Here is a 25,285-nt window from a genome sequence, read left to right on the forward strand (position 1 = left end):
CATCTATACAGGGCTCACTAGTCATGCCAGAATTACTGCTGCGTCATCTATACAAGGCTCACTGGTCATACCACGAATACTACAGCGTCATCTATACAGGGCTCACTGGTGATGCTACGATTACTGCAGCGTCATCTATACAGGGCTCACTGGTCAGGCCATGATTACTACAGAGTCATCTATACAGGACTCACTAGTCATTCCACGATACTGCAGCATTATCTATAAAGGGCTCACTAGTCATGCCACGATTAAATGTAAATGTATGTAAATGTAAATGTACTTATAGAGCGCACTGTCACCAGACGGCCACCTTGCGGTGTCGCCTTTGCGGTTTCCTGGCGCTGATACTCATACCGCTGTGGAACCCCTCCTGGCTTTCCCTGTGAAGTGTCCACACCTGGGCACCCCCAGGGTGAAGCCAGGCATCCTAGCGCTGTTGGGGCCGGTGTGGAGGCTAAGCAAGCTATTGCCCAGAGTTGCAGTGTGGGGCCCGTGATTAGAATAGGCACCGAGGCGAGAATAGACAGGTCCGAGGAAATTGAGCCCGAGCCCCGCCGAGGCGGGAATCGAACCCTGGTCCCTGGCCAGAACTCTGCTTCAGGGTCTGCCGCTCTAACCATTGACTTTAAGAAGAGGTGCCGCTGTTAGCGGCCCCAGCTGCTGCACTGCTTTAAAGAGAACATATTTTCCATGTACGCCAAATTTTTCACTGTACACCGAGTAATCCATATTAAACCAGTAAACTTTTCTTCTTGATTATCAAAATCTCTGTGTTTTCGTAAAATCAATCCGGAGACAGATAGATAACATTGAATACTTTATTCTTGCATTTTCAAAAACGCTTTCTGTTGCTCATCCAAGCTTTAACATAAGCGTGTGCAATCAATCGTATTTCACTATGGAACTTTCAATATCACCCAATGCATTTCGAACCTATTCTGGTTCTTCGTCAGGGGTCACTGTAAAAAATTAGAAAGATGCACTTAGCCAACCACTCAGGAACGTAACCTACCCAACATATAAAGAAACAAGAGAAAAATAACACAGGAAAATTAACCCCTGACCCCACAGACTCACATCCCTCGACCACCCTCATTATCATCCCACCAGCTAAAAAGCGTGCAACACATTTACAAACAAAATTTGAAAAACAATACATACTCCCATTACTTGCATCTGATTCGTGCCTAACAGTTTGTGCTATCCCTTAAACTGTCCCTTATCTATTCACTGCTAAAATGTAATCCATCAAAGAAATAAGCTCAACCCCTCTTCACCTTGTGTAAGCCAAAACCGGCATTACATTCTCCTCGCATTTCCGCTCGCCGTTCCAAAAGATCTTCCCAGTATTCCCTCCTCCCAGCTTTTAAACTACTCACACAGGTGTGCTATGAAACCATGGACTGCCTAAAATTAAATTAAAAGTGATAGAGGGTTTAGCTAATGAAACCATGTGACTGCTATAATTAAATTAATGAGCATTGAATGTTCTTTGAGATATATTTTAGCAGTGAATAGATAAGGGACACTCAAATATAGTCCCAAAAGCTCCTGCCTTTTGTCCTGCCTATAAATACAACCTACATACACTTGTGGTCTCGATTTGTAGAGATGTCACCAGGATATAGATGTCACCTGTAGAGAAAAAACAGAGAGACAAACAAATACTGACATAAGTATATGATACGAGCACAGCAAAAAAGCCAAAAAGCGTGTATTATTAGTTGTGCTACATGTCTGGGTAATGACCCGACATGGGGTACCTTAATGTGTACCTCACACCTCTGAGGTGTGTAAAAAAACAATTGGAACAATTGAAACATGCTTACCTGTGGTTTACAGGTGCATACCTCACCTCACCTGGTGACAGCTCAGGACGTGAGGCACCGCACTGTATTGAAAAGGAAAGATTCTAATTGTAGATATCGCACATGAACTGTGAGAATCAACAACCTGATGTAATATTAGTTCATCAATTTGTACATTAAACGCAGAGGCCAAAAACATTAAATGGCACATTGCTGGTGGGAAAATGAGGAAAGTATGAGGAAGACCTCAACTCACATTTAACTGACTCAGCCAGGAGGGCATATAACGTTCTTGTTGATCCTCAATGTACATAAATTGTATATGTCCCAATAAAAAGACTCTAAATATAGGAGAGTAGGGTCTGCTTTCTATGTTCACCCCGACTTTTTGCTTTTGCTTCACTGGTTTTCGACTTAGATGTGGCTGTGGGCCTGCCAATCAGACCCACAGCCCTGCTGTTCTCTCTCTAAATGTATACTATGTACTTTAGGTGCATAACCCAATTGGTTAGGATCACCTTATTGGCCCCTGTACAGTGTACCTTAGGTACCCAGGGCATAGGTGTACCCTAGGCCTACCAGGGGCTGCAGCATGTATTATGCCACCCCTGGCCTGGCCTTCCATTATGACACAACTGGCTGATCACTCAGCTGGGGCAAGGTTGTGTAATCACCCCTTGCTTAGATATAGTATACCTATATCTACCCTTAAAATAGACACATGTGTACCTGTGAGCCACTCCTATGGCAGGCCTTAACAATCCTGGAGGCAGAGTGCTTGGTAACATGTGAGATGGTGCTCTAGCCTGAGCTGAGCCTGTCTGCAGCTTTCGGAACCATGTCCTTATAGCTGTTCTATGATATAGCCTACCATATACTCTTAAAGTACCTTATAATCTTAAACGGTTATGGTAACTATGGTTTGGCTTTATCAAAACATATCGTGTAAGGTGTCTAACACTTTGGAATAATACCCCCATCCCATTTCTGGCAATGAGGATATTATTCCTCCCTTCTAGAGGGAGAAGACATGTTGAAACCTACTTACCCGGTTAAAGTTAACCAGAGCCCCAGCATCACAAAATGGATGCTGCTGCCACAGACACAAGTCTGACCTCCTGCTGCTGGGAGTCCTTCCAGCGAGGGAGGCTTGGACAATAGGTTTCCTGCCTTGGGAGGTGCGAGCACCACCCTAGACAGGATTTAGTGTATTGGGGCAGGGAGGGATGAAAGAAACGAGACACTGCCTGGGGCACACAAGGTGTCCCATGCATAGTCCAGTTCAAACCGGCGCTGGGGCACTCCAGCCCCAGGTCTGGCGCGAAACTGGACAAAGGAAAGGGGGTGTAACCACTCCCCTTCCTGGTCCCACCCATAGGAGGGACCTTGCAGGTAGCCCAGCCCACTAGCCCAGTATATCAGTAGGTAGCTGAGCCCTGCTAAATTAGATTAACCTGTATCTGCAACTTGTACAGAAACTCTGGACCTTCGACATTCGACATTCGACCTCAGGAAGAAGACTGAAGAAATCTCCCTTGTGGCCAAGGAGTGACCACCCTGGGCAACCAGGCACCATCCAGCGACCGCTGCTTTGCTTTGCGACAGATCCTACGAGGGACGACTGCAGAGACTGACCATCGCCGAGACTTCCAGACACCTCTGACCCAGATCCACATCTCCAGCGAAGCTGAGACCCGTGGAGGCGACGAGGGACGTGGGACCGGCAACTTGGGAAAAGTGGCTAGTACCTGACTAGCGCAACTTCCGAGGCTCCCTCGAGGCTGTGCTTGGGGAATTGAGAAGCCCCCATCCCGAGCACCATCTGCAAAGAAGACCAGCTCCCCACACATCACGTGTTCTGCGTGGGGCCCTTCTGCACCTGAGTTGCTCGACGTGTAGTCCGATTGCTGGCCCGTTGGCTAGTGACTTCTGCGATGACGAACCTTTGTTTTCCACTTGCTGGTCCGGCTCCTCCAGACTGGCACCCGCTCCTCTGTGAAAGAGAAGCACCCCAGACCTTCTGCACCAGAACAGGTTCTCTATCCTGCGTGGGTTCCGCTTGCCAAGGCTTGTTGGGTCCTGACTCGACTTCGAAGCCGCCGACAGCAAGAGCCTTCGTGGGACAGCTCACCTCCTGGTCCTGGTCGTCCTCGACGCCTCCTGGTACCCGTGGCTGCTGCGACAAGCTTCACCTCTTCACCTCTTCACCTGCATCTTCACAACATCGCCTGGTTCCTTCCTGGTTCCTTCCCGGCTCCTGGCTGGTGACCTAGACTCTGTCCCTTCTGCTTGCAGGTACCTTCCTTCTTGATCCCATCCTTGGGATCCACCGGACACTCTTCACTGACTGCCTGTCAGCAACTTTCCTTCAGGCATCCATAGGAGTCAACGACGAAACCCGACGCAAGTTCACACCTATGCACCCGCAGCCCGTGGGTTAGGTAACTTGAGCATTTCGGTGCTCACAAGGGTATTGACTATCCTAGGGTCTAGTTTCCGAGTCTCGACTTCCTAGCTATACCTGAAGTGTCCTAAAACTGATAATTTCTAATAACTTGCATTTCTATCGACTTTTACGCATTACGCGTGAGTGTTTCCACTCTGCACCTGTATCCCGTGGGCCTCCCACTTCCTAACCTTTGGTAGTATAGTGTAGCCCCAGCGATTCCCTAGGCCTAGGCCTATCCTGTGTTCGTGACAGTGGTCCTTATACCACTTACTTAGTATATTGTTTGCGTGGCCCCTAGGGCCTAACTCTATTACTTACCTGAGTGACTTAATGTATGCTTAAATAAGACTGTGTTGTACTTACCTCAAATCTCATAAAGAGTGCTGAGGGTTTGACTAGAATAAATACATTCTATTTTTATATAGATCTGTTGTGGTGTCCTTTCATTTGGTATTCAAGGGATTATATATGGTATCACAGCTGGCTTCACATGCCATACAGAGTTTAGCCTAAGACTGCTCTTGTCCATGCTACCACTAGGATAGCTGGTCTATAAGGTTGACTTTACAACCAATCACCATAAGGGTTGTTTGGACTGATACAGGGTGTACACTAGAATTAGTGACATCATATATCAGGCCAACTTCTCACACTAAACGCACTAAAACATGTTCGAGACATGCAACAATGCCAAGAGGTCATAATGATATAGTTTTAAATGATATCGTTTTGAAGGAATCTAATGCATGTTTATCTTAACCAACAATCGAGCAGAACGGAATCCTAAAAATACTTTTGAACATCCCAGAACCACACAATATCTCAAAACTGTTTGGGCAGTCAGAAGGAGAAACGAGCAAGAAAAACAGCACGCGCTGCTTTCGAGCTTACTAAGCATGAAGAGAAGTAAAGGCGCATGCAAAGCGCCGCTGTGCTCGCTTACCACAACACCAATTCAGACATCTGTTATGAAAACAGTGGATTAAAACCACGATCCACCTTTAATCCTCCAACACGTTATACCAGACCAAGTACTCACCTTTCAGAAGGCAGTTACTGAAGATGTTTCTAAACTATGTACTACCAAGAATAGACAATGTTTCAATCTGTCCGCCAATTAAAGAAAGGCGTTACACACCTTGACAAATGATGCTTCAATAACGATTAAACCAGCTGATAAAGGTGGTGCTACAGTCATTATGGACACCTCTTCTTACCAAAGACCAAAGGCTTACCAAAGACTCTATCGTCCATTAATGACGGACCCCACACCGAGGATCATGAAGGAAATTTCGGACCTAGTGGACAAAGCCAAATCTGAAGGGTGGATCACTCCCCACGATGCAAGCTTCCGGACCACTATACATCCGGTCATGCCGTATTTTTATGTCTTGTCAAAGATACACAAAATCCAGAGACCACCACCAGGCTGCCCGATTATCTTGGGGATAGGGTCTCTGTTGTAACCGTTGTCCACCTTTGTTGACCATTTTCTCAGACCTCTAGTTCAAGAGATGCTGACGTAACTCCAAGACACAAAGGACATCCTGAGGATGCTACCCGAGACAGAGTTCGACGTGAGGACTGACTGCCTAGTATTCTTTGACGTCGAGTCTCTGTACACTTGTATGCCCCAGGATGAAACCCTGGATGCGAAACGATTACTTTTGGACCAGAGAGACTTGAACACCATTACTCCTGTACATTTCATTATGGAGTGTGCAAGGCTGGCCATGAAGGGGAACTACTTCAGATTTTTTTTTAAAAACATTTTTATTATCGTTTGCTCAAAAAATAAAAACAAACAGTGCTGGTTACACTTCGCAATGTCCATTATCTCGCCACATACATTATTGGCTGTATACACAGGTAATGCCTTGTAGCCAGCTGCCGTAATTCACATCCCGAATTGTTAGAGTTTCAGGGCCCCCAAACCTGGGCGTGTGTCCGGCCCTCAAATGGTCCTTGTGGGCTAGTCGCTTAAGTCTGGATCTGATTCTTCTGCCGGTGGGGTACAAATATTGCCATGGAACGAATTCCACTTGCCCCACACCCGCTCCCACTTTTTAGGGCACCCTCTGTGTATGAAGACTGCTTTTTCGGCCACCATTGCTCTATCCATGTCTTGACACCAGTGTTGTTGTTGCGCTTAGCTAACATGATCCCAAGGGTTGTCCAGTCCTGTGCTGCGTGATTAAGGTAGGTCGGCTCCCATATATTGAGGAGGCACCTTTCTGGCTCGGGGGAACTTCAGAGCTGCACACTCGGGTAATGGCTTCCATGGCCGCCTCCCAGTAGTGTGTTATGTGAGGACAGTCCCAAATCATGTGGTAAAAAGTGCCCCGTGTCCCACATCCCCGCAGGCAGAGCGGCGTCACAGCCCGGCTGATTTTGTGAAGCATGGTTCTAGTGTAATATGTCCTATGTAGGATCTTCAATTGCACCAACTGTAATCGGGACGGGATTGCCACCTCTCGCGGGGACGCCAATGCTTCCTGCCAGTCCTGGTCGTCCATGTCTCCCAGGTCAACTCGCCATTTGTCTCGTAAAGCTTGTGTGGGATCTTTCTGATTATTAATTAGCTTGCGGTGGGTGAGAGAAATGGCTTTTTTGGTTAGATGGTCGGTAAGGAGGCGGTCCTCGAGTGGTGATGATTCGGGGAGAGCGGCGCCTCAGGGTATGCTCCTTGTAAGTGCGTGCTTAATTTGTGTGTATCGAAACTGTTCTGAGTCAGCCATTTGATATGTTGTTTGTAGTTGGGCAAACGTCATCACTTCTCCCTTTTTCCAGAGGTCCCCAATTTTCGAAATGCCAATAAGGTCCCATCGTGCAAAACCTTTACTGTAGCGGAGCATACCTAGCTTAGGTGTATCCCACAGTGGTGTAAGTTGGGTGAGGACTCCCTCCCAGCCGAGCGCTCGTTGCGCAATGAACCATATGTGTTTTGTATGTGCAGTGGGACCGATCCATGTGCCCTTTTTGTTTTTGTGATAAAGCACCACTAGGTGTCCTTCAGCCCCGAGAGTGTGCCTGTCAAGCCAGAGAGCTTGACATTTACACATTACATTTACATCATTTTGAACAAGGCTACGCGGCCCAGGAGGGTCAGGAGTAGGGCATGACAGTGTTTTACATCATTTTTAAGTCTCAGGAGGGAGGCATAAGATTACGCTCATAGAATTGATTATAGTCTGGGGTAATATGGATGCCCAGGTATTTAAAACCGTCTTTTCCAAGCTGTATCGTCACTCCCCTGGGTAGGCGCGGGGGGAACCGTGGAGGACAAACAAAACCGATTTCACCCAGTTAATCATGTAACCCGAGTATCTGCCATATGATGCACAGATATCTAATAAACAATTAATTGAGCGGCTGGTGGAGGACATGTATAGTAATATATCATCTGCATACAGTGATATACGGTCTTCCCACCCTTCCGTCCATCTCAGTCCCCGTATCACTGGGTCACAGCGTATCCAGGTCGCGAGGGGCTCAAGCACCAGGGCAAACAGGAGCGGGGACAAGGGGCATCCCTGTCCGGTCCCGCGCCCTAAAGGAAAGTCCTCAGATATGCGTCCATTGACTACTACGTGTGCCATGGGTTGTGTATATAGCAATTGGACCCACGCACGAAATTTGAGCCCAAAGCCAAAGTGTTGTAACACTGCGAACATAAACTTCTTCAGATTTGAAGATACCATCTATCTCCAAACATCAGGTACATCAATGGGCAGCATTTTTGCGCCTAGTTTGGCTAATTTGTATGTTCATGTCTTCAAACAGGAGCACGTGCTCACTCAAGACAACTCTTTCCGTGAACAGATTGTTCTATGGAAAAGATACATCGACGATGTTTTCGTCGTTTGGCGTGGGGATGTCACCGCCATCTTGGATTTTCAAAGCTGGTTGAAATCAAGGAATAACTTTCTTAAATTTACGGTTGAACACAGCAAAGAGAGTCTACCATTCCTCGATCTTCGCATTTTTCCAACTACTCCCGGTTAACAAAGTGAACTTTACAAAAAACATCCGCAGTCGCTTCGCGACAACCTACCTTGTGGACAGTTCCTGCGCATTCGCAGGAACTGTTCCAACGACGACAAATATGAACATCATGCAAAAGCATCGGCACAACAACTGCTGGACAGGAACTACCCCAAGCGTTTGGTACGACGATCACACAAGCGGGCTTCCAATGACAACCTCCAGTACCGAAACCACCTATGATGAGACATACTTGTGTCAATACCGTCAGCACATTAACAAACGGGATACAAAAGAGTGTGCGTAAGCATTGGCGCATTCGGAATGTGGGAAATAATAACCTTCCCTTGCCACAATTTTCATTCAAGAGAAGCGCAAACCTCCGGGATAATTTGGTCGATACTAGACCCAAACTTATACTACAAACAGAGTGAACACTCTCTGGGACATGCCACCGGTTCAGGGCCATTACCCTTGCGGTTCATGCACGGCCTGTCCACAGACTGAACACTCAACATCAGTAGACCCTGGCACAGACAGACCGTGGGTGCAAATGAAACACAAACTGTATCAGCATCAAGGTTATTTATTTAATAACCTGCCCATGTCAAGTGCAGTATGTAGGAAGGACAACTCGTAAAGTGAAACTCAGGATAAACTAACATAAAAGCACCACCCGATGCCATAAACAAGCAACGAGGCTCACAAGCCGTTGTCTGTCTCAGAAACATAAAGCGGAAGAACTCAAACGGACGGCGCTGGAACAGCCTTGGATTCCTCCTCGTGTAACAGACATTACTGAATTGAAATAAGCTTTATTTCGATAAAAGCATATCTTAAAAAGCACATACAAATGTAACATACAGAATAAGCACAAACCGGAACATTACTAAAGATTTGTTCCGCAAAGAACAACAGTGGATTTTCAAACTTAAGAGCGACAGTGAAGGGTTGAATCATGACATTCCTTGGACCCTATTGTGAGTCGCCCCTCTTCTTGTGGCCCCACTCATGTTACATGTCTGTGCGACTATGCCGCTGACCGCGGCCCCCGCAGGGGGCCACTCGGCGGTCGGCGCCTTAGTGGCCCCGGGGCCCCGGTCACCCCTCCCCACTCCCTCCTTCGGGGGGGGCGGGGGCAGGGATCCTGATTGTTGCCCCCTTCTGTGTCGGGGGCCGGAAGTGACGCGCAAAGCGCGTCACTTCCGGGCCCAGGTGTGAGGGGAAGGCAAACCTGGTAGCTAGAGGGCGTAGTGTTCAAACACTAGTACCATCAAACATATAAGGCGCTGAAAGGGCTGTGCAAAGGGGGTGACCAAGGATTGCCTGCATAGAAGGCGACATCGCTGTAATCTTTCTTGTCAACTCGGAACCCAATACACTTTAAATCTGCATCTGCACATGCATAATATTTGACTTTTATGATGCGATGGTTGGACGCTAAGATGTACATTTTTGGGTCGTGGGTGAAATCAACAGTCTCTACTTTGTGATTTAATGCAGACTGTTGACGAGTCAGCCTGCAAAGGGACTAGTAGAAGTAGCACTCGATCACGTAATATTGTATTTTGAATTAAGCGCCCAGTGCCTGGATGTGTAACGTAAATAGGGCACTCATGTAAAGCGCTCCAATACATTCAGGTCGATCTCGCGCTATATAAATATGCAACATGTAATTGAGGGCTGCCTATATAGGCAGATCCATGATACCAGTGCATGCATTGCTCGCAAGATTTTGCTCCATATACTCGAGCACGTAGGAGACTAGCGGGGTTCACGGCCCTAAAACACCAGCACTGCACGGCCGGGAGCTGCCTGGGTCCCCGCTGATCGCGGGAGGTGCAACACATGTGGCGCTCCCTGGTTAAGGTTATCGCCCCCCTCCCGTCGGCTACGCTGCCGTTGAGGGTGGGGGGGCATGCAGTGGGCTGCGTGCGGCAGGCACAATGGACCTGGCACGGGGATTGTTTAGTATGATACGAATCTTGTATGCTCCCCGTGCTTGAATGTGTAATGTAAATAGGGTGCTCAGGTAAGGCGCTCCAACACCTTCAGCTTGCGCTATATAATTATGCAACATGTATTGCTGTCTTCCTATAAGGCAGATAAATAATACAAGTGCATGCAATTTTCACATACGCGATTACTGGCATTAATAAACCCCCCGCACCTCAATGGAGAATCTGGTGCGGGACTCGCGCGGTTCGGTCGGGGAGCGGGTAATATGGTATGAATGTCGTAAACACCCCCTGCCTGAAGAGGTAATATAAATACGGTGCTCATGTTAAAGTGCTCCAATGCCTTCCGGTCAAGTTCGCGCGATATAACTATTCATCATGTAATTGCAGGCTTCCTATAAGGCGGACACATGATACCAAGACATGCACTGTCCACATCACGCGATTACGGGTATTACTAATCCCCCCCGCCCCGCAAGGGTTAATCTGGTGCGGTGCTCGTGTGGCCGGGCACGGCGATCGTGTTATATGGTACGAATCCCCTATTCTCCCCGTGCCGGCTTGCGTAAGTACGGTGCTCATATACAGCGCTTCAATATCTTTGGCGTCGAGTTTGCGCGACACAAATATGCAACATGTATGTGCTGGCTTCCTATAAGGAAGATACTTGATACAAGTGCAGGCATTGTTCACAAAATTTGCACCAATACCTTCCGGTCGAGCGCGCGCTAGATAAATAGGCAACATGTGGTGGCTGGCTTCCTATGATGCAGACACATGATACAGGTACATGTATTACTCACAAGAAGTTGCTCGTGCCCACATTCGCGCGCATTAGGCGATCCCGGGCATTTCGACTCCTCCTGCACCTGAACGGGTTATTTGGTCGGTGCTTGTGTCCGGCGCTCTAATTATTTGGTGCGCAGTACGGTTTGAGCTAATCACTAATCGACCGTGCCCGAATAAGGTATGTAAATACGGGGCTCATGTTCTGCACTCCCAACACCTTCGGGCGGGTCACGCGGTGACTCTGGCCAGATAATTATTATCCACGTGCCTGATGATGTATGTATATACGGTGCTCATGACTGGCGCGCCATTACCTTCGGGTCGAGTTCGCGCGACATATAAGGGCTAGTTACAGTAAGGGTCGCGCAGTCCGATCCTGACCACACGTGACCACGTGTCGCTCGTCTCCAACCTTTTGCTGAAAGGGGGCTTGGGTCGCTTGTCATTGTTGTCTCGTTACCCACCCCCATTGCTTACGGCCTCGCCCTCCCAGGTGCATCAGTCCTTGGGCAGGGCGGACCAGTGTGGGGATAGTCCTAACGTAGAACTGTCATTGCCATGTTAGTAACAGTTAAACACGGGTCGCTGCCGACAGTCTAAAAGAGGTATGCTTAAGCCCGCAACGGGCCCCGCCAACATGCTTATGTGGGCCGCCTTCAACGGTCACTGACATGGGGAACTCACACATATCTAACTGTAACCTAGACACCCGGGTGGGTGCCTAGTCGGGCAGGGCAACGCAACCGAGATAGAATGGTAGTTATTATCTAAGGCTAAAGGAAGTCTGGATTGAGCCACTAGATGGGTTAGATATGGGTGCAGCTCAGCGCCCCAATCGCATTGAATTCGGGGACGCTCTGACATAGCGGCAAAAGAATAAGTGGTCACCACATAGCGCATCACTAGGGCCTAAATCACGGCACAAGGTTACCGGCGTGATTGTCCAAGTGGTGGCGGGTGCGCCGCTCGCGAGCGGATTGCAACCCGTGGTTTACCTCTGAGCCGATTTGCCTGCAGAACACTGAGCTGGGCACCATAACCAAGAGTTAGGCCTGCAGGAGGAGTGGTATGGTTGTTATATAGCAAGTGTGCGGTCGTTCAAAGTTTGGTAAAGACCACGTAGAGCCCCAGGGCATCAGGGCATTATTGACCGTGCAGCACTCGCTACGTTCAGAATAGGGCCGGTATTTGCACCAAAGTTTCCGGTTGGTTCCCACAGACTTGTCTGCTCCCAAGGTTATCCTCTAGGGGTAGAACTTGAGACTAAGGGGGCATTGCCTGCTTCGGCGGCACAAATAAGCGATAGCTACGCCGGGATGGAGTTACCATTCAGGTCCTGCCACCACTGGTTTCCCCCCAGGTGATGGGATCAAGTTAGGTGGGACCGCGAAGTCTACGGTTCTTGGGAAACTTCCTGCAGTAGGGCATTTAGCAACGGATAAGGTACCAGTGTGTGAGTATCAGATATCTGCTTTCCAGCAGCACCGTGCCCTGGGAGCACACGCGTTGCCCTAACTCTGTGGCCCTCCCACAAGGGAGCCGGGTAGCAAAACAAGTGCATAGGCTCCTTAGGCGGGCCTCTGGCCTTCAGCTGGGTGTAATCACCATCAATTGGAGAGAGGCCCAGGTAAAAATGGGCTTTCCGTAATGCTTGGGGGACCATTGCGGTTGGTGGCACCCCCCACCGGAATCACTGGTCGCGTACGGCAGCTGCAGGAGACTGGTGCTGCTGTCCCAATATCTGGGGTGTCAGCGGGGCAAATACAAGGGGACATTATGACAGCGCGCAACGCTTAAGCCAAACAGATTCCCGAAGCTGGTATGCCTAAGGGATCATCACTGAGGGATCCGTAGGGGCATAATTCCTATAAGGTATAAGGGATGGTGGGCAGGGGCAAGAGTCGCCCCTTGCCCATGAGCAAGCGCTGGCAGTGAGGTGCACTCCTGTGCCCCAGGTTAACTATCTGAGGGGACTGTACAAATGTTAAGCAACCCTTCTCGTCATAATAGTCAAAGCGGGCAGGCCCAGGATTGTGAATAGGTGTAACCTTCCCGCTGGGGGGCGAATAGTTATCGCACATCTTCACAGGCCCCCCTATTTCAACAGACCCTATCCGATTGGGATAGCGTCTAGGGATTGGGGACATAGATGGGGCCATCTACAATCCAGGAGCTATAGCTCACTGGTATGTCTTGGGCCTGTGGTTATAAGGGATCTCACAGGGTTTGAGTCCCGCCCAAAGGGGTTTGGGCTTTATTCGCCATGAGATGATTCGGGGGAATGTAAAGGGGTACTTCGACTTGGATGGAGTACACCTCTCCCAAATAGGCATGGACCTGTTGTATTGGATTTAAGCGAAGCAGGTAAAGAGCTAGGTTGGTGGGGGGCCCTGGCTGCGACGGTTAGCCGCCTCCAGGGCTGTGGCGGAGTTACAGGGCGATCTGGAAGCAGGCCGGTACAAAGGGTACCTCTGCGCGGCACCACGTGGTGCCTGAGCCAAAACGAGGAGCCTCCAGAGAGGTCCCGGAAGCCGGTCGGCGCCCCGCTAGGCCTGCGGGCGGTTGTGGGCCTGAACAACCGGGGGCTTGCTATGCGACGCTCCGCCCCGAGAGGGGGGGTGTGAGTAGAATTTCAACGGCACGTGATCGAAAAAAGAATCACTTGGGGGGCAGCACTTGCGGGTCGTTCCCGTGCTGCCCGGCTCATCAGGCGGGGCAGGTGAAGTAGATGGCCGCCTGCCCTTGGATCGCCCGTAAGATAACCCACCTATTACATATCCTGGAATTATGTAATAAATCCTGCAGCATTTGTTACCCATTTACAACTGTTTCTTGTGTCTTCTTTGGGTAACCTAATTTGGGGGAGGGGGAAAGCGGGGTGCCCCTGGGGGTACTATGAGCCCTGACAGTGTCTGAACAGTATTAGTCACCAGAGTAACTGATGTCGCTCTCATTTTCACATGATGGCTAACTCCTGTGACCTCATCATTAGCCAAGACTTGATACAAATAGTAAATATATTTTGCGTGATGGGCAATAAACATAAAGGAAAGACTTCCGTGGAAGCCTTTCACTGGGTAACAGCTGGGTTAAACTACATGCACAGCAGCGAGCCCATCTCCTTTGCAACTCTCGCGGCACACAGAGCTACATTCACGGCACTGCCGATAATGTCTACTCTCCGGAGTCTTGATCATTGCAGACAAGAGATAGAAGCTTTCCTTATACACTATTTATCACTGAGTAACGCCGAGACTGCACCCAGAGGACGCAGTGTTTTCCGTAGTTTATACATGACTAAGGGACTCCACAATCACTCGGGAACTACACAGTTCATTAAATATTATGTTTTAGAATACCGGGTGATCTGTCAAGCAATCAGCCACTTTCGTATTCTTTTAAGAACTACAAAGCCCAGGATAATTTGTAGGACCTTGTAGTTCTCATCACGCCATCGATCAGCGCCAAATACAACAAGCATTTGCAATGCAATAGGTCTCGCACTTACGCAAGTTTGAGCTATTGGCATTGTAAATGACAATTACTTATTTTTTTGTTTTTAAAACGTAAATAAAAGGCCTTTTCATTTACAATGCCAATAGCTCTAAATCTCGCAATCGTGAGACCTATTGCATTGCAAATGCTTGTTTCTTTCTGTTTAAGCACGCTACCAGGGGCTACCAGGGTAGTCCTTTTCATGTGGCTACCGCGTGTACTCTCTCTCCCCCCCTTGTTCCTTTCACCAGCCCTCGTCAGTGTTTCTTGCCCGCACCCTCCTTCCTTTGTCCGTGTTTCTTGCCTGCACCCTTCCTCGTCCGTGTTTCTTTCCCATATACACCTGCCTTCGTGGGAACGTGTGGGGTGGTGGAGAGCGCGCTGCCTGCCATGCCCCCAACCGCCCTCTGGTGTGCGCGCTTCCTCCACGCGCGTCCTGGCTGTCGCCTCCCATGACCTTAAGTTAAAGTATGTTCTCTTGTATCATCAGTGTAGTGCGCTCTTGCTGAAAGTTAGAGGCCTGGCGTCTCCTGTGCCCCTTTCTTTCTCCCAAGTTATCAGGCACTTGAAAGAATCGGGCTGAGACATCTGTGTACATTAAGTATGTGTAATACTGTATCCAGGCACAAGATGTCACTCTGGCAACAGAAATGTATTGCTCCTAGTAAAATGTGCTTTTGTGTCTTCATCTGTTTTTACAGAATGGCAAAGAAGTACAAGATGAAACTGGTGTACAAAAAGACATTTTGGGAATTCTATGAAGAAAGGATTGTAGATAAAGAGCACAGAAATGTGTGGGAGCGCACGCAGCCATTAGAGGTAATCGAGAAATAAGTGGCGCGTGTACCCCGAGAGGCTCTTATTCGCAATGGCCGACTGTTTCTGTACACTTGTGTATCCAATGTAGGTAGGGATTCAGTGGCTTTCTATCACAAAAACTCGGAGAGATGTTTTTGACGATGCGGAGTTCATCCGTAGCATGTTGTGCAGCAAACAGTATTAAGCTGTCCTCGCAACTGGCTGCCGCTCACACCTGATTGTCTGATTGCTGCCCTACAAAAGTGAAGCTAGCAGGAGGCTCCCAGAATGAGTCCAATCATTCCTTGTCGAATACAGTAGTCTCAATATTCAGATGTCCTCTATTTATCTGAACAATAGTGTTTTTTAACGCGCTGTAACAGCATACAGAACAATGTGTATAAATGCCCCTTTTTATTGTTTTGAAGTTTTTGAAGCTACATTTGTATCAATAGAAACAAGCCAGCAAGCAAAAGAGGCGCGGATGTCCGGCCGCTAGCTGGAAGCAGAGAGGAGACGCCATGCGCGTGAACATCGCCTGTCCAGGCGTGCACATGGTTTGTCTCCCTTCGCTAGCAAAACCGACAACAATAGCCTCGCCAAGGCGAAAGCAGCGCATGCTCTGCGTTCGCTAGGCGAGACCTAAAAAGTAGGAACCCTTATTCTCGTAGAGACCTGTCGCATAAATATCCTTAGAAAACTACAAATCCCAGAATAACTTTCGGGATTCTGTAGTTTTTATGACGCCATCGATCGGCGCCTTTAGGAACGATTACGAGACCACAGCTGTTGACTATTGGTCCTTCGAGCATAAAAATGGACGCTTCCTCTCTGGTCGGATACCTCCGGTTCCAGCTCTACCGACGCGAGAGGTAAGCGAGCACAGCGGCGCTTTGCATGCACCTTTACTTCTCTTCATGCTTAGTAAGCTCGAAAGCAGCGCGTGCTGTTTTTCTTGCTCGTTTCTCCTTCTGACGGCCCAAACAGTTTTGAGATATTGTGTGGATTCCGTTCTGCTTGATTGTTGGTTAAGATAAACAGGCATTAGATTCCTTCAAGCGGTTAATAAAGGTTTTCAAAACAGGCATTAGATTCCTTCAAAACTATATCACTTAAAACTATATCATTATGACCTCTTGGCATTGTTGCATGTCTCGAACTTGTTTTAGTGCGTTTAGAGTCTTTTTGTTGGGACATATACAATTTATGTACATTTAGGTTCAACAAGAACGTTATATGTCCTTCTGGCTGAGTCAGTTAAACATGAGTTGAGATCTTCCTCATACTTTTCTCATTTTCCCACCAGCAATGTGCCATTTAATGTTTTTGGCCTCTGTGTTAAACACTCTGCGTTTAATGTACAAATTGATGAACTAATATTACATCAGGTTGTTGATTCTCACAGTTCATGTGCGATATCTACAATTAGAATCTTTCCTTTTCAATACAGTGCGGTGCCTCACGTCCTGAGCTGTCGCCAGGTGAGGTGAGGTATGCACCTGTAAACCACAGGTAAGCATGTTTCAATTGTTCCAATTGTTTTTTTACACACCTTAGAGGTGTGAGGTACACATTAAGGTACCCCCATGTCGGGTCATTACCCAGACATGTAGCACAACTAATAATACACGCTTTTTGGCTTTTTTGCTGTCCTCGTATCATATACTTATGTCAGTATTTGTTTGTCTCTCTGTTTTTTCTCTACAGGTGACATCTATATCCTGGTGACATCTCTACAAATCGAGACCACAAGTGTATGTAGGTTGTATTTGTTCCAACCACGAATTTTACTTTTATTTTTCACTAACACTAGCACTTCTAGGTTAGGCTTGCAGTAGCGATTTACACCTAGGTCCTGAGGAAGGCCTTGATCATACCTTGATCGATATGGCTGAAACATGAGGACCTGTTTTATAGGACTAGTGCAGTTAGCATGTTTTCATACTGCACTTGCACTGTTTGTAGTTTTGGCACCAAGAGATACCTAATCAATCTTTTTTCTTTTGGTAGTCAATTTTAAATCACTTCACATTTCATCACATGCACTGCAACCATCACCCCAAAAGCAGAGCTTGCTCCATCTCTCGTGGATTTTAGAAACATCCCTGCGCTCCTCCCTCACAGTGAGGGAGCTGTAGCCCTTGGTTGCACTAGGAGTTGCAACTAAGAGGAGACCCCAGATGATGAAGCATGCCACCTCGGTGGGTGATGACATTCCGTCATCTTTAAACTTCGCTCTCTTTTTTTAGTGGGTCATAACAGCCTGTATTGTTCTGTGCTCAAAGAGCTCTTTTGAGTTCAGATACACCCACAAATTCTTTTGGTTGTGATATAAATAATTGCAATCCTCAATCCCTATCACGAACGGGGTTCAGCTGGTCCTCCGCACCTGTCGGCGAAGGGTAGACACACGCTGATCCGTTCAGTGTAGCGCATGTGCAGCCCCAGAAATCTAAGGGCATCACAGACCTGTTATTGCTCGATCTCGTGTGGCTGAACGCCTCTTGTCCCTCTAAGAAGTTGGACGCCGACTGCTGGGGGTCGCATAACTAGTTAGCATGGAGGAGTCTCGTTCATTATCAGAGTCAACCAGACAAATCGCTCCACCAACTAAGAACGGCCATTCACCACCACCCACAGAATCAAGAAAGAGCTATCAATCTGTCAATCCTTTCTGTGTCCGGGCCGGATGAGGTTTCCCGTGTTGAGTCAAATTAAGCCGCAGGTTCCACTCCTGGTGGCGCCCTTCTGTCAATTCCTTTAAGAGTTTCAGCTTGGCAACCATACTCCCCCGGAACCCAAAGACTTTAGTTTCCTGGAAGCTGCTTGGCGGTTCATGGGAATAACACTGCCGGACCACTAGTCGGCATCATTTATGGTCGGAACTACGACTGCATCTGATCGTCTTCGAACCTCTGACTTTCGATCTTAATTAATGAAAACATTCTTGGCAAATGCTTTCGCTTTGGTTAATCTTGCGCCGGTCCAAGAATTTTCACCTCTAGCGGCACAATACAACTGCCCCCGGCTGTCCCTCTTAATCATGACCCCAGTTCCAAAAACCAAAAAATAGAACCGGAGTCCTATTCCATTATTTCTAGCTGAAGTAGTAAGGCGACCGGCCTCCTTTGAACACTAATTTTTTCAAAGTAAACACTTCGGGCCACCAGGACACTCAGTCAAGAGCATCAAGGGGGCGCCGAGAGGCAAGGGCTTGGACAGGTGGTAGCTCGCCTCGCGGCGGACTGCCAGCTCGATCCCAAGATCCAACTACGAGCTTTTTAACTGCGCCAACTTTAATATATGCTATTGGAGCTGGAATTACCGCGGCTGCTGGCACCAGACTTGCCCTCCAATGGATCCTCGTTACAGGATTTAAAGTGTACTCATTCCAATTACAAGGCCTCAATATTGTTATTTTTTTGTCACTACCTCCCCGAGTCGGGAGTGGTTAATTTGCACGCCTGCTGCCTTCCTTGGATGTGGTAGCCATTTCTCAGGCTCCCTCTCCGGAATCGAACCCTGATTCCCCGTTACCCATGTTCACCATGGTAGGCACAGAAAGTACCATCGAAAGTTGATAGGGCAGACATCCAAATGTATCGTCGCCGTCACGGGGACGTGCGATCGGCCCGAGGTCATCTAGAGTCACCAAAGCGGCTGGGCGAGCCCAGATTGGTCTTAGTCTGATAAATGCACGCATCCCGTGAGGTCAGCGCTCGTCTCCATGTATTAGCTGTAGAATTACCACAGTTATCCAAGTAACAGAAGGAGCGATCAAAGGAACCATAACTGATTTAATGAGCCATTCGCAGTTTCACTGTACCGGCAGTGTGTATTTACACGTGCATGGCTTAATCTTTGAGACAATCATATGCTACTGGCAGGATCAACCAGGTAGCTGCACCTGCTGACAGGGTGGGGTTTGGGAGTCGCGTGCCCATCTCCCAGACTACAACCTTCGCTCACCCCTCCCTCTCGGGAGACTGCTAGGGGAAGGAGCCCATCCGCCTGGGCCGGAGGGCTCGCTGTAGGGGTGGAGAGGTGCGGTCGCACGGGCACCGGCGGGCCCAGCCGTCTCCCCAGAAGGAGAAAGGTGGGCAGAGGCGCAGCCTGAGTGAGATGAAGTGGTGCCGGAGTCTGGCGGCAGCGGCACCCCTCAGAGCAGTCAATCATAACTGCTGCAGAAATGCGCTGGGCGGAGAGGGGTGAAGGCATGGCGCGCTGGGCCTACTGACCAGCTGGGCACAGCGTCCGGGGCCTGGCGCCATCAGACCCCTTCCGCTCGGGTCAGACCCCTGGGGGGCGCGAGCTGCCGGGGACGCTCGCCCTTCGCTCTGCTGGGTAAGGGGAAGGGCCAGGCGGCAGGCCCTCGAGTCGGACGGTCCATGTGGGGTGGAAGCTCTTTGCTTGAAACAACAGCCGAGGTTGGCCAAGCAGTCCATCCCTAAACGGACCGAGCATGCCCAATCGATTGGAGTACAGCCGGGGCCTCCCCTTGGCAGCCCACAGTGCGCGGGGGATGCCGGCTTCGCGTCCCTGCCCGCTCCCAGGGCAGGCAGGCTCGGAGCAAAGGCCCATCGAGAAGGGCTGGGAGGCAGGCGCAGAACCAGGCCCCTGGGGGCCCCGACGGGCGGGACCAGGTCCTGCCTTCCCCTGTCTCAGAATCGCCAGACCTCACAGAGATCTGACTGAGCCTCTCCCTAGTAATCCGGAGGAAAAATAACCCCCTTTCTTGTAATCCATTCACCCAGATGACGGAGTGGACCCAAGGCGCGAACGTGCCCGACTTCCTGGAGCCCTCGCTGGGATCGGGGAGGCAAATAAGCCCTCATCAGGACTTCCAGGGAAGCCCATCTGGTTGCCCCATTGGAAAGCATGGCGCGTGACAAGATGGCCGAGGGGATAGGTGCGACCAGATGACTGGGCTCGAAGGGCGGCCATCTGGTCACTCTGTGCCCTAATGAAAGGGCGAGCGGGCGCCCGGGCATGGGGGGCCGGAGGCCCAGGGCTCCATCTGGGCTTCAGCCATGGGGCTGCGAGGGGGAGCCAACGGGCCCTCCAACCCGGGGCCTGCGGACACCTTCACAAGCAGGTGAAGCTGGATAGGTCTGCACGGGACCTTAGCGGAGAGGCAGGCCGGAGGACGGGGCCCAGGGTAGTAACACCCGACCCAGGGCCTCTGTACCCCATCGGGGGTCCAGGGCTCAGAGATGCAGGGGAAGCCTCCCCGGGCCCAAGGGACCCTGTCCCGGGCACCCTGCCACACGGCAGCCCGAGGACAGAGCCCGGGATGGGGAGGCCGCCCTCTCCGGGGCCCTTAGGGGCCCCAGACAGAGCTCATGAACCCAGCCAAGCAGGGGGGCTCCGCGGGCACGACAAAACCCCGACTCGGGCCTTTGGCATAGCGGCAGGCTGGAGGATGGGACCCAGGGCTGGAAAACCCCACTCCAGCCCGGCTGGGCCCTTGGACCCAGCCGGGGCTCCCAGGCCCAGAGGCGCAGGGGAAGCCCCCCCGGGCCCATGGAACCCTGTCCTGGGCACCCTGCCACACGGCAGGCCCATGGACGGAGCCCAGGGTGGGGAGGCCACCCTCCCCAGGGCCCAGGGTAGTAACACCCGACCCGGGGCCCATTACCCCATCGGGGGTCCAGGGCTCAGAGATGCAGGGGAAGCCTCCCCGGGCCCACGGAACCCTTTCCCGGGCACCCTGCCATACGGCAGGCCCGAGGACGGAGCCCGGGGTGGGGAGGCCCCCAGACAGAGCTCCTGAACCCAGCCAAGCAGGGAGAGCTCCGCAGGCACGACAGAACCCCGACTCGGGCCTTTGTCAGAGCGGCAGGCTGGGGGATGGGGCCCAGGGCTGGAGCACCCCACCCCGGCCCTGCTGGGCCCCTGGAACCAGCCTCCCCAGGCCCGCGGGACACTGTCCTGGGCACCCTGCCACATGGCAGGCCAGTAGACGGAGCCCAGGGTGGGGAGGCCAAGCAGGGAGAGGCTCTCCGGGCACGACGGAACCCTGTCTCAGGCCTTTGGCAGAGCAGAAGGCCGGGGGATGGGGCCAAGAGCAGGAGCACCCGACCCGGGGCTCGGCGGGGCCGCTGGACCCAGCCGGGTCTCCCAGAGGCGCAGGGGAAGCCTCCCTGGGCATGCAGGACCCCGTACCGGGCACCTTGCCACATGGCAGGCTTGAGGACAGAGCCTCGGGAGGGGGGGCTGCCCTCCCTGGGGCCCTCAGGGGCCTGGCCAGAGCTCCTGAACTGCAGCAAAGCAGGGGGAGGCTCCCTGGGCACAAAGAAACCCCGTCTCAGGCCTTTGGCAGAGCGGCAGGCCGGGGGACGGGGCCCAGGGCAGGAGCACCTGACCCGGGGCCTGGCAGGGCCTAGACCCAGCCGGAGCTTCTGGGCCCAGAGGTGCAGGGGAAACCTCCCCGGGACCGCAGGACACTGTTCCGGGCACCCTGCCATGCGGCAGGCCCGAGGACGGAGTCTAGGGTGGGGAGGCCACCCTCTCTGGAGCTCCTGAACAGGGGGAGGGCTCCCCGGGCACTACAGAACCCCATCTCAGGCTTTTGGCAGAGCGGCAGGTCCCGCCCCTCCCCAGGGCCCTCAGGGGCCCCGGACAGAGCTCCTGAACCCAGCGAAGAAGGGGGAGGCTCCCCGGGCATCATGGAACCCTGTCCCGGGCCCTTGGAGGAACGGCAGACCAGGAGACAGAGCCCAGGGCGGGAGCGCCCTCCACGGTGCCTGGCAGGGCCCCTGGACCCTGTCGGGACTCCCGTACTCAGAGGCGCAGGGTGGGGCCTCCCTTAGGCCCACAGGTCTCCGTCCCGGGTGCCCTGCCATGCGGCAGGCCCAAGGACGGAGCCCGGGGTGGGGAGAGCGCCCTCCCCAGGGCCCTCGGGGGGGCCCCTTCAGAGCTCTTGTACCCAGCCAAGCAGGGACAGGCTCCCCGGGCCCGGTGGAACCCCATCTTGGGATCCTGGTGTTGCTGCAGGCCAGGAGACAGAGCCTGGGGCCCATGGACCCCGTCGGGGCTCCCGGGCAGAGGAGAGGCCTCCCCGGGCCCGGGGGACCCCATCCCGGGCACTATGCCACACGTTGGACTGGGGGACAGAGCCCCGGGCTGGGGGGGCTTCCTGGCCTGTCCGGCTGCTGGCTGAGGACTGTTAGGCTGAGTGGGGGTCCGGAGTACCCTGTCCCTAGTAATCCGGAGAAAGGGTACCCCCCTTTCTGGTAACCCGTGCACACCGCGAGACCGAGGGGACCCAAGGTGAAGACCTGCCCAACCTCCTGGAGCCCTGGCTGGGATTGGGAAGTCAAACGAGCCCTCATTGGGACTTCCAGGGCAGCCCGGCCATCGTGTCGCCCTATTGGAAAGCATTGCACGTGACCAGGGGAAAGGCGCGAGCAGATGGCTTGGCCCAAAGGACACCAATCTTCCTGCCCGAGCCTTTGCGGGAGGGCTCCCTCGTGCCCTTTCGGGCCCAGGGCTGCAGACAGGGGTCCCTGACGGACCTCCGACCCGGGCTCCCCCAGGCTCCTTGACAGGCAGGTAAAGCAGGAGGGAGGACTGCCTAGGCCCGACAGACCCCTGTCCTGAGACCATGGTGGAGCAGGGGGACTGAGCCCGGTCTCCTGGCCCAGGCCGGAGGTCAAGACCAGCACGCGCAGGGGAGGCCTCCCCAAGGCCCACGCCCCGGGCACCCTGCCACGGGGCAGGCCCGAGGACTGAGCCCGGGGCGGGCACCCTCCACCCCAGGGCCACCAAGGGCCCCTGCCGGAGCTCCTTAACCCAAGCTGAGCTGGGGAACGCCCGATGGGCCCCGAGGCCAATGCCAAAGCGGAGGACGGAGCCCAGTGTAGGGAGCGCCCAGCCACAGCTTGCGGGCCCAGACACCCAAGGGAGGAATGCCTGGGCCTGATGGAGTCCGTCCTGTGCACTTTGCCACACGGCGGGTGGGAGGAAGAAGCCCCGGACAGGGGGTGAGGTTTTTGCCCGGCCCTAGCCCATCTGGTCACCGGCTAAGAGCCCCCAGCTCGGGAGGGGTTCCGGCGTAACCTGTCCCTAGTAATCCAGAGGAAGGGTACCCCCTTTTCTGGCAACCCATGCGCACTTAGTGACATAGGGGACCCAAGGCGCGGATGCACCTGACCTCCCGGAGCCTTGGCTGGGATCAGGGAGGCAAACGAGCCCTCATCGGGACTTTCAGGGCAGCCCAGCCATCTGGTCGCCCCATTGGAAAGCATTGCGCGCAAGCAGATGGCCGAGAGGAAAGGCGCGACCATATGGCCCGGCACAAAGGACGCCCTCCGCCTTAAAGGAAGGGCTCCCACCTGCCCTTGGAGGGCTCGGGGGCTCTGCTTCCCAGGGGTTCATCAGAGCCCTTAGCTGGGTCTCAGGCACGGGGCTGTGAGGGGCCTCCCGACGGAACTCTGACCCGGGGCCCGCAGGCACCTTGACATGCAGGTGAAGCGGGGGAGGCCTGCCCTGGCCCGATTGACCCCCGTGACGAACACCCGAACCCTCGGCTTTCCACAGGACGAGGACTTTCGCACCCCAGTTCCCACCGGAGCTCGGGCCCGGAACCGGTTCACGCTTCTGAACCCAGCCAGGCTGGGGAGGGGGAGCCTTCCTGGGCTTCAGGGACCCCCATCCCCGGCAGACAGACCCTCGGCAGGCTGCAGGATGGGGGCTCTTGCACCCCAGGGCCCGCCAGAGCCCGAGCCCCGGGCCCTGCTTCTGTGGAGGCAGGTGGCGGAGCGGAGTTCCACAGAGTTTTTTCATAACTCCGTGGAACTCTGCATAGTGGCACTATGCCAGCTCCGCCCAGGGTTACTCGGGATACCAGACTCTTGGTGCCCAATCCGGAGCCACAAGAATGACTTGCGCCCGGTCACACTTGATCTTCTTCAGCACTCTGGGCAGAAGTGGTATAGGTGGAAAGGCGTATAGAAGACCGCGACTCCACTTGTGACGAAAAGCGTTGCAGAGCGAGTGCCACCTTGGAAATTCCAACGTGCAGAATTGCTGACATTGCGCGTTCTCTTCGATGGTGAATAGATCTACCCAAGGCTCTCCCCACTGCTGAAAGAGACCTTGCACCACCTCCGAGTGAAGACGCCATTCGTGATCCATCATGCACCTGCGGCTGAGTTTGTCCGCCCTGGCATTCAGTGAACCTGCCAGGTGTTGAACCTCCAGGGATATGCCCTGATGTTCCAGCCATGTCCAGAGACTGAGGGCCTCTTGACGTAGGGTCCACGACCCCACCCCGTCTTGTTTGTTGCAGTACCACATGGCAGTGTTGTTGTCGTTCAACACCTGCACTACTCTTCCCCATGACAGAGGGAAGGAATGCTTTGAGTGCAAGACGAATCGCCCGAAGCTCCAGAAGGTTGATATGGACCCCCGTACTCCGCCGGAGACCAGAGGCCTCTGATCTCTGCCTCCCCCATGTGGCCGCCCCATCCCGGAAGTGATGCATCTGTCACCACTGTGAACTCTGGTTGGGGAAGGGAGAGGGATCTGCCAGCGACCCAATCCTGGTTCATTAGCCACCACTGCAATTGGTGTGCAGTGCCCTCCGAGATCTGGATGTAATCGGACAGGTTCCCCATATGTTGTGCCCACTGGAACTTCAGGTCCCACTGCAGAGCCTGCATATGCCATCTGGCATGGTCCACCAGCAGGATGCAGGAGGCAATCAGGCCTAGTAGCCTGAGGGTCATCCTGACCGAAACCCGGGAGGATAGACCCGAAAGTGTGTCCTATCCAGAACCGCTCCGATGAAGAGGAGCTTCTGAGAGGGAATCAGGTGCGACTTTGGCACGTTGATGTAGAACCCTAGCGAATGCAGGAGGTCGGCAGTAGTCTGGAGGTGGGAGCCCGCCTTCAACAGCCATTCGTCAAGATAGGGGAAGACTGGAACCTCTGATCTGTGCAGATGAGCTGCGACCACCACCATCACTTTCGTGATCACCGGAGGGGCGTTGGTAAGG

At 52.5% G+C, this 25,285-nt stretch overlaps 1 protein-coding gene and 1 pseudogene across 4 annotated transcripts in view; both read right to left on the reverse strand.

The window, feature by feature from the left end:
* Positions 1–808: 808 nt before the first annotated feature.
* EEIG1 (estrogen-induced osteoclastogenesis regulator 1) overlaps positions 809–25,285 on the reverse strand; it is a 743,239-nt gene continuing 718,762 nt past the window's right edge. For 3 of the 4 annotated variants that reach the window (XM_085614167.1, XM_085614162.1, XM_085614166.1), the window contains one exon: positions 809–962. In XM_085614167.1, the coding sequence (XP_085470293.1) occupies positions 953–962 (10 nt within the window). In that variant the 3' untranslated portion in view covers positions 809–952. Of the gene's footprint in view, positions 963–1,591; positions 1,639–1,832; positions 1,895–25,285 lie in introns of all 4 variants that reach the window. The other variant, XR_014965472.1, reaches the window with a different exon arrangement.
* Positions 17,551–19,184, reverse strand: LOC146869020 (18S ribosomal RNA; annotated as a pseudogene).

This window comes from Triturus cristatus, chromosome 1_2 (genome assembly GCF_964204655.1).
Source record: "Triturus cristatus chromosome 1_2, aTriCri1.1, whole genome shotgun sequence".
Lineage (NCBI taxonomy): Eukaryota > Metazoa > Chordata > Amphibia > Caudata > Salamandridae > Triturus > Triturus cristatus.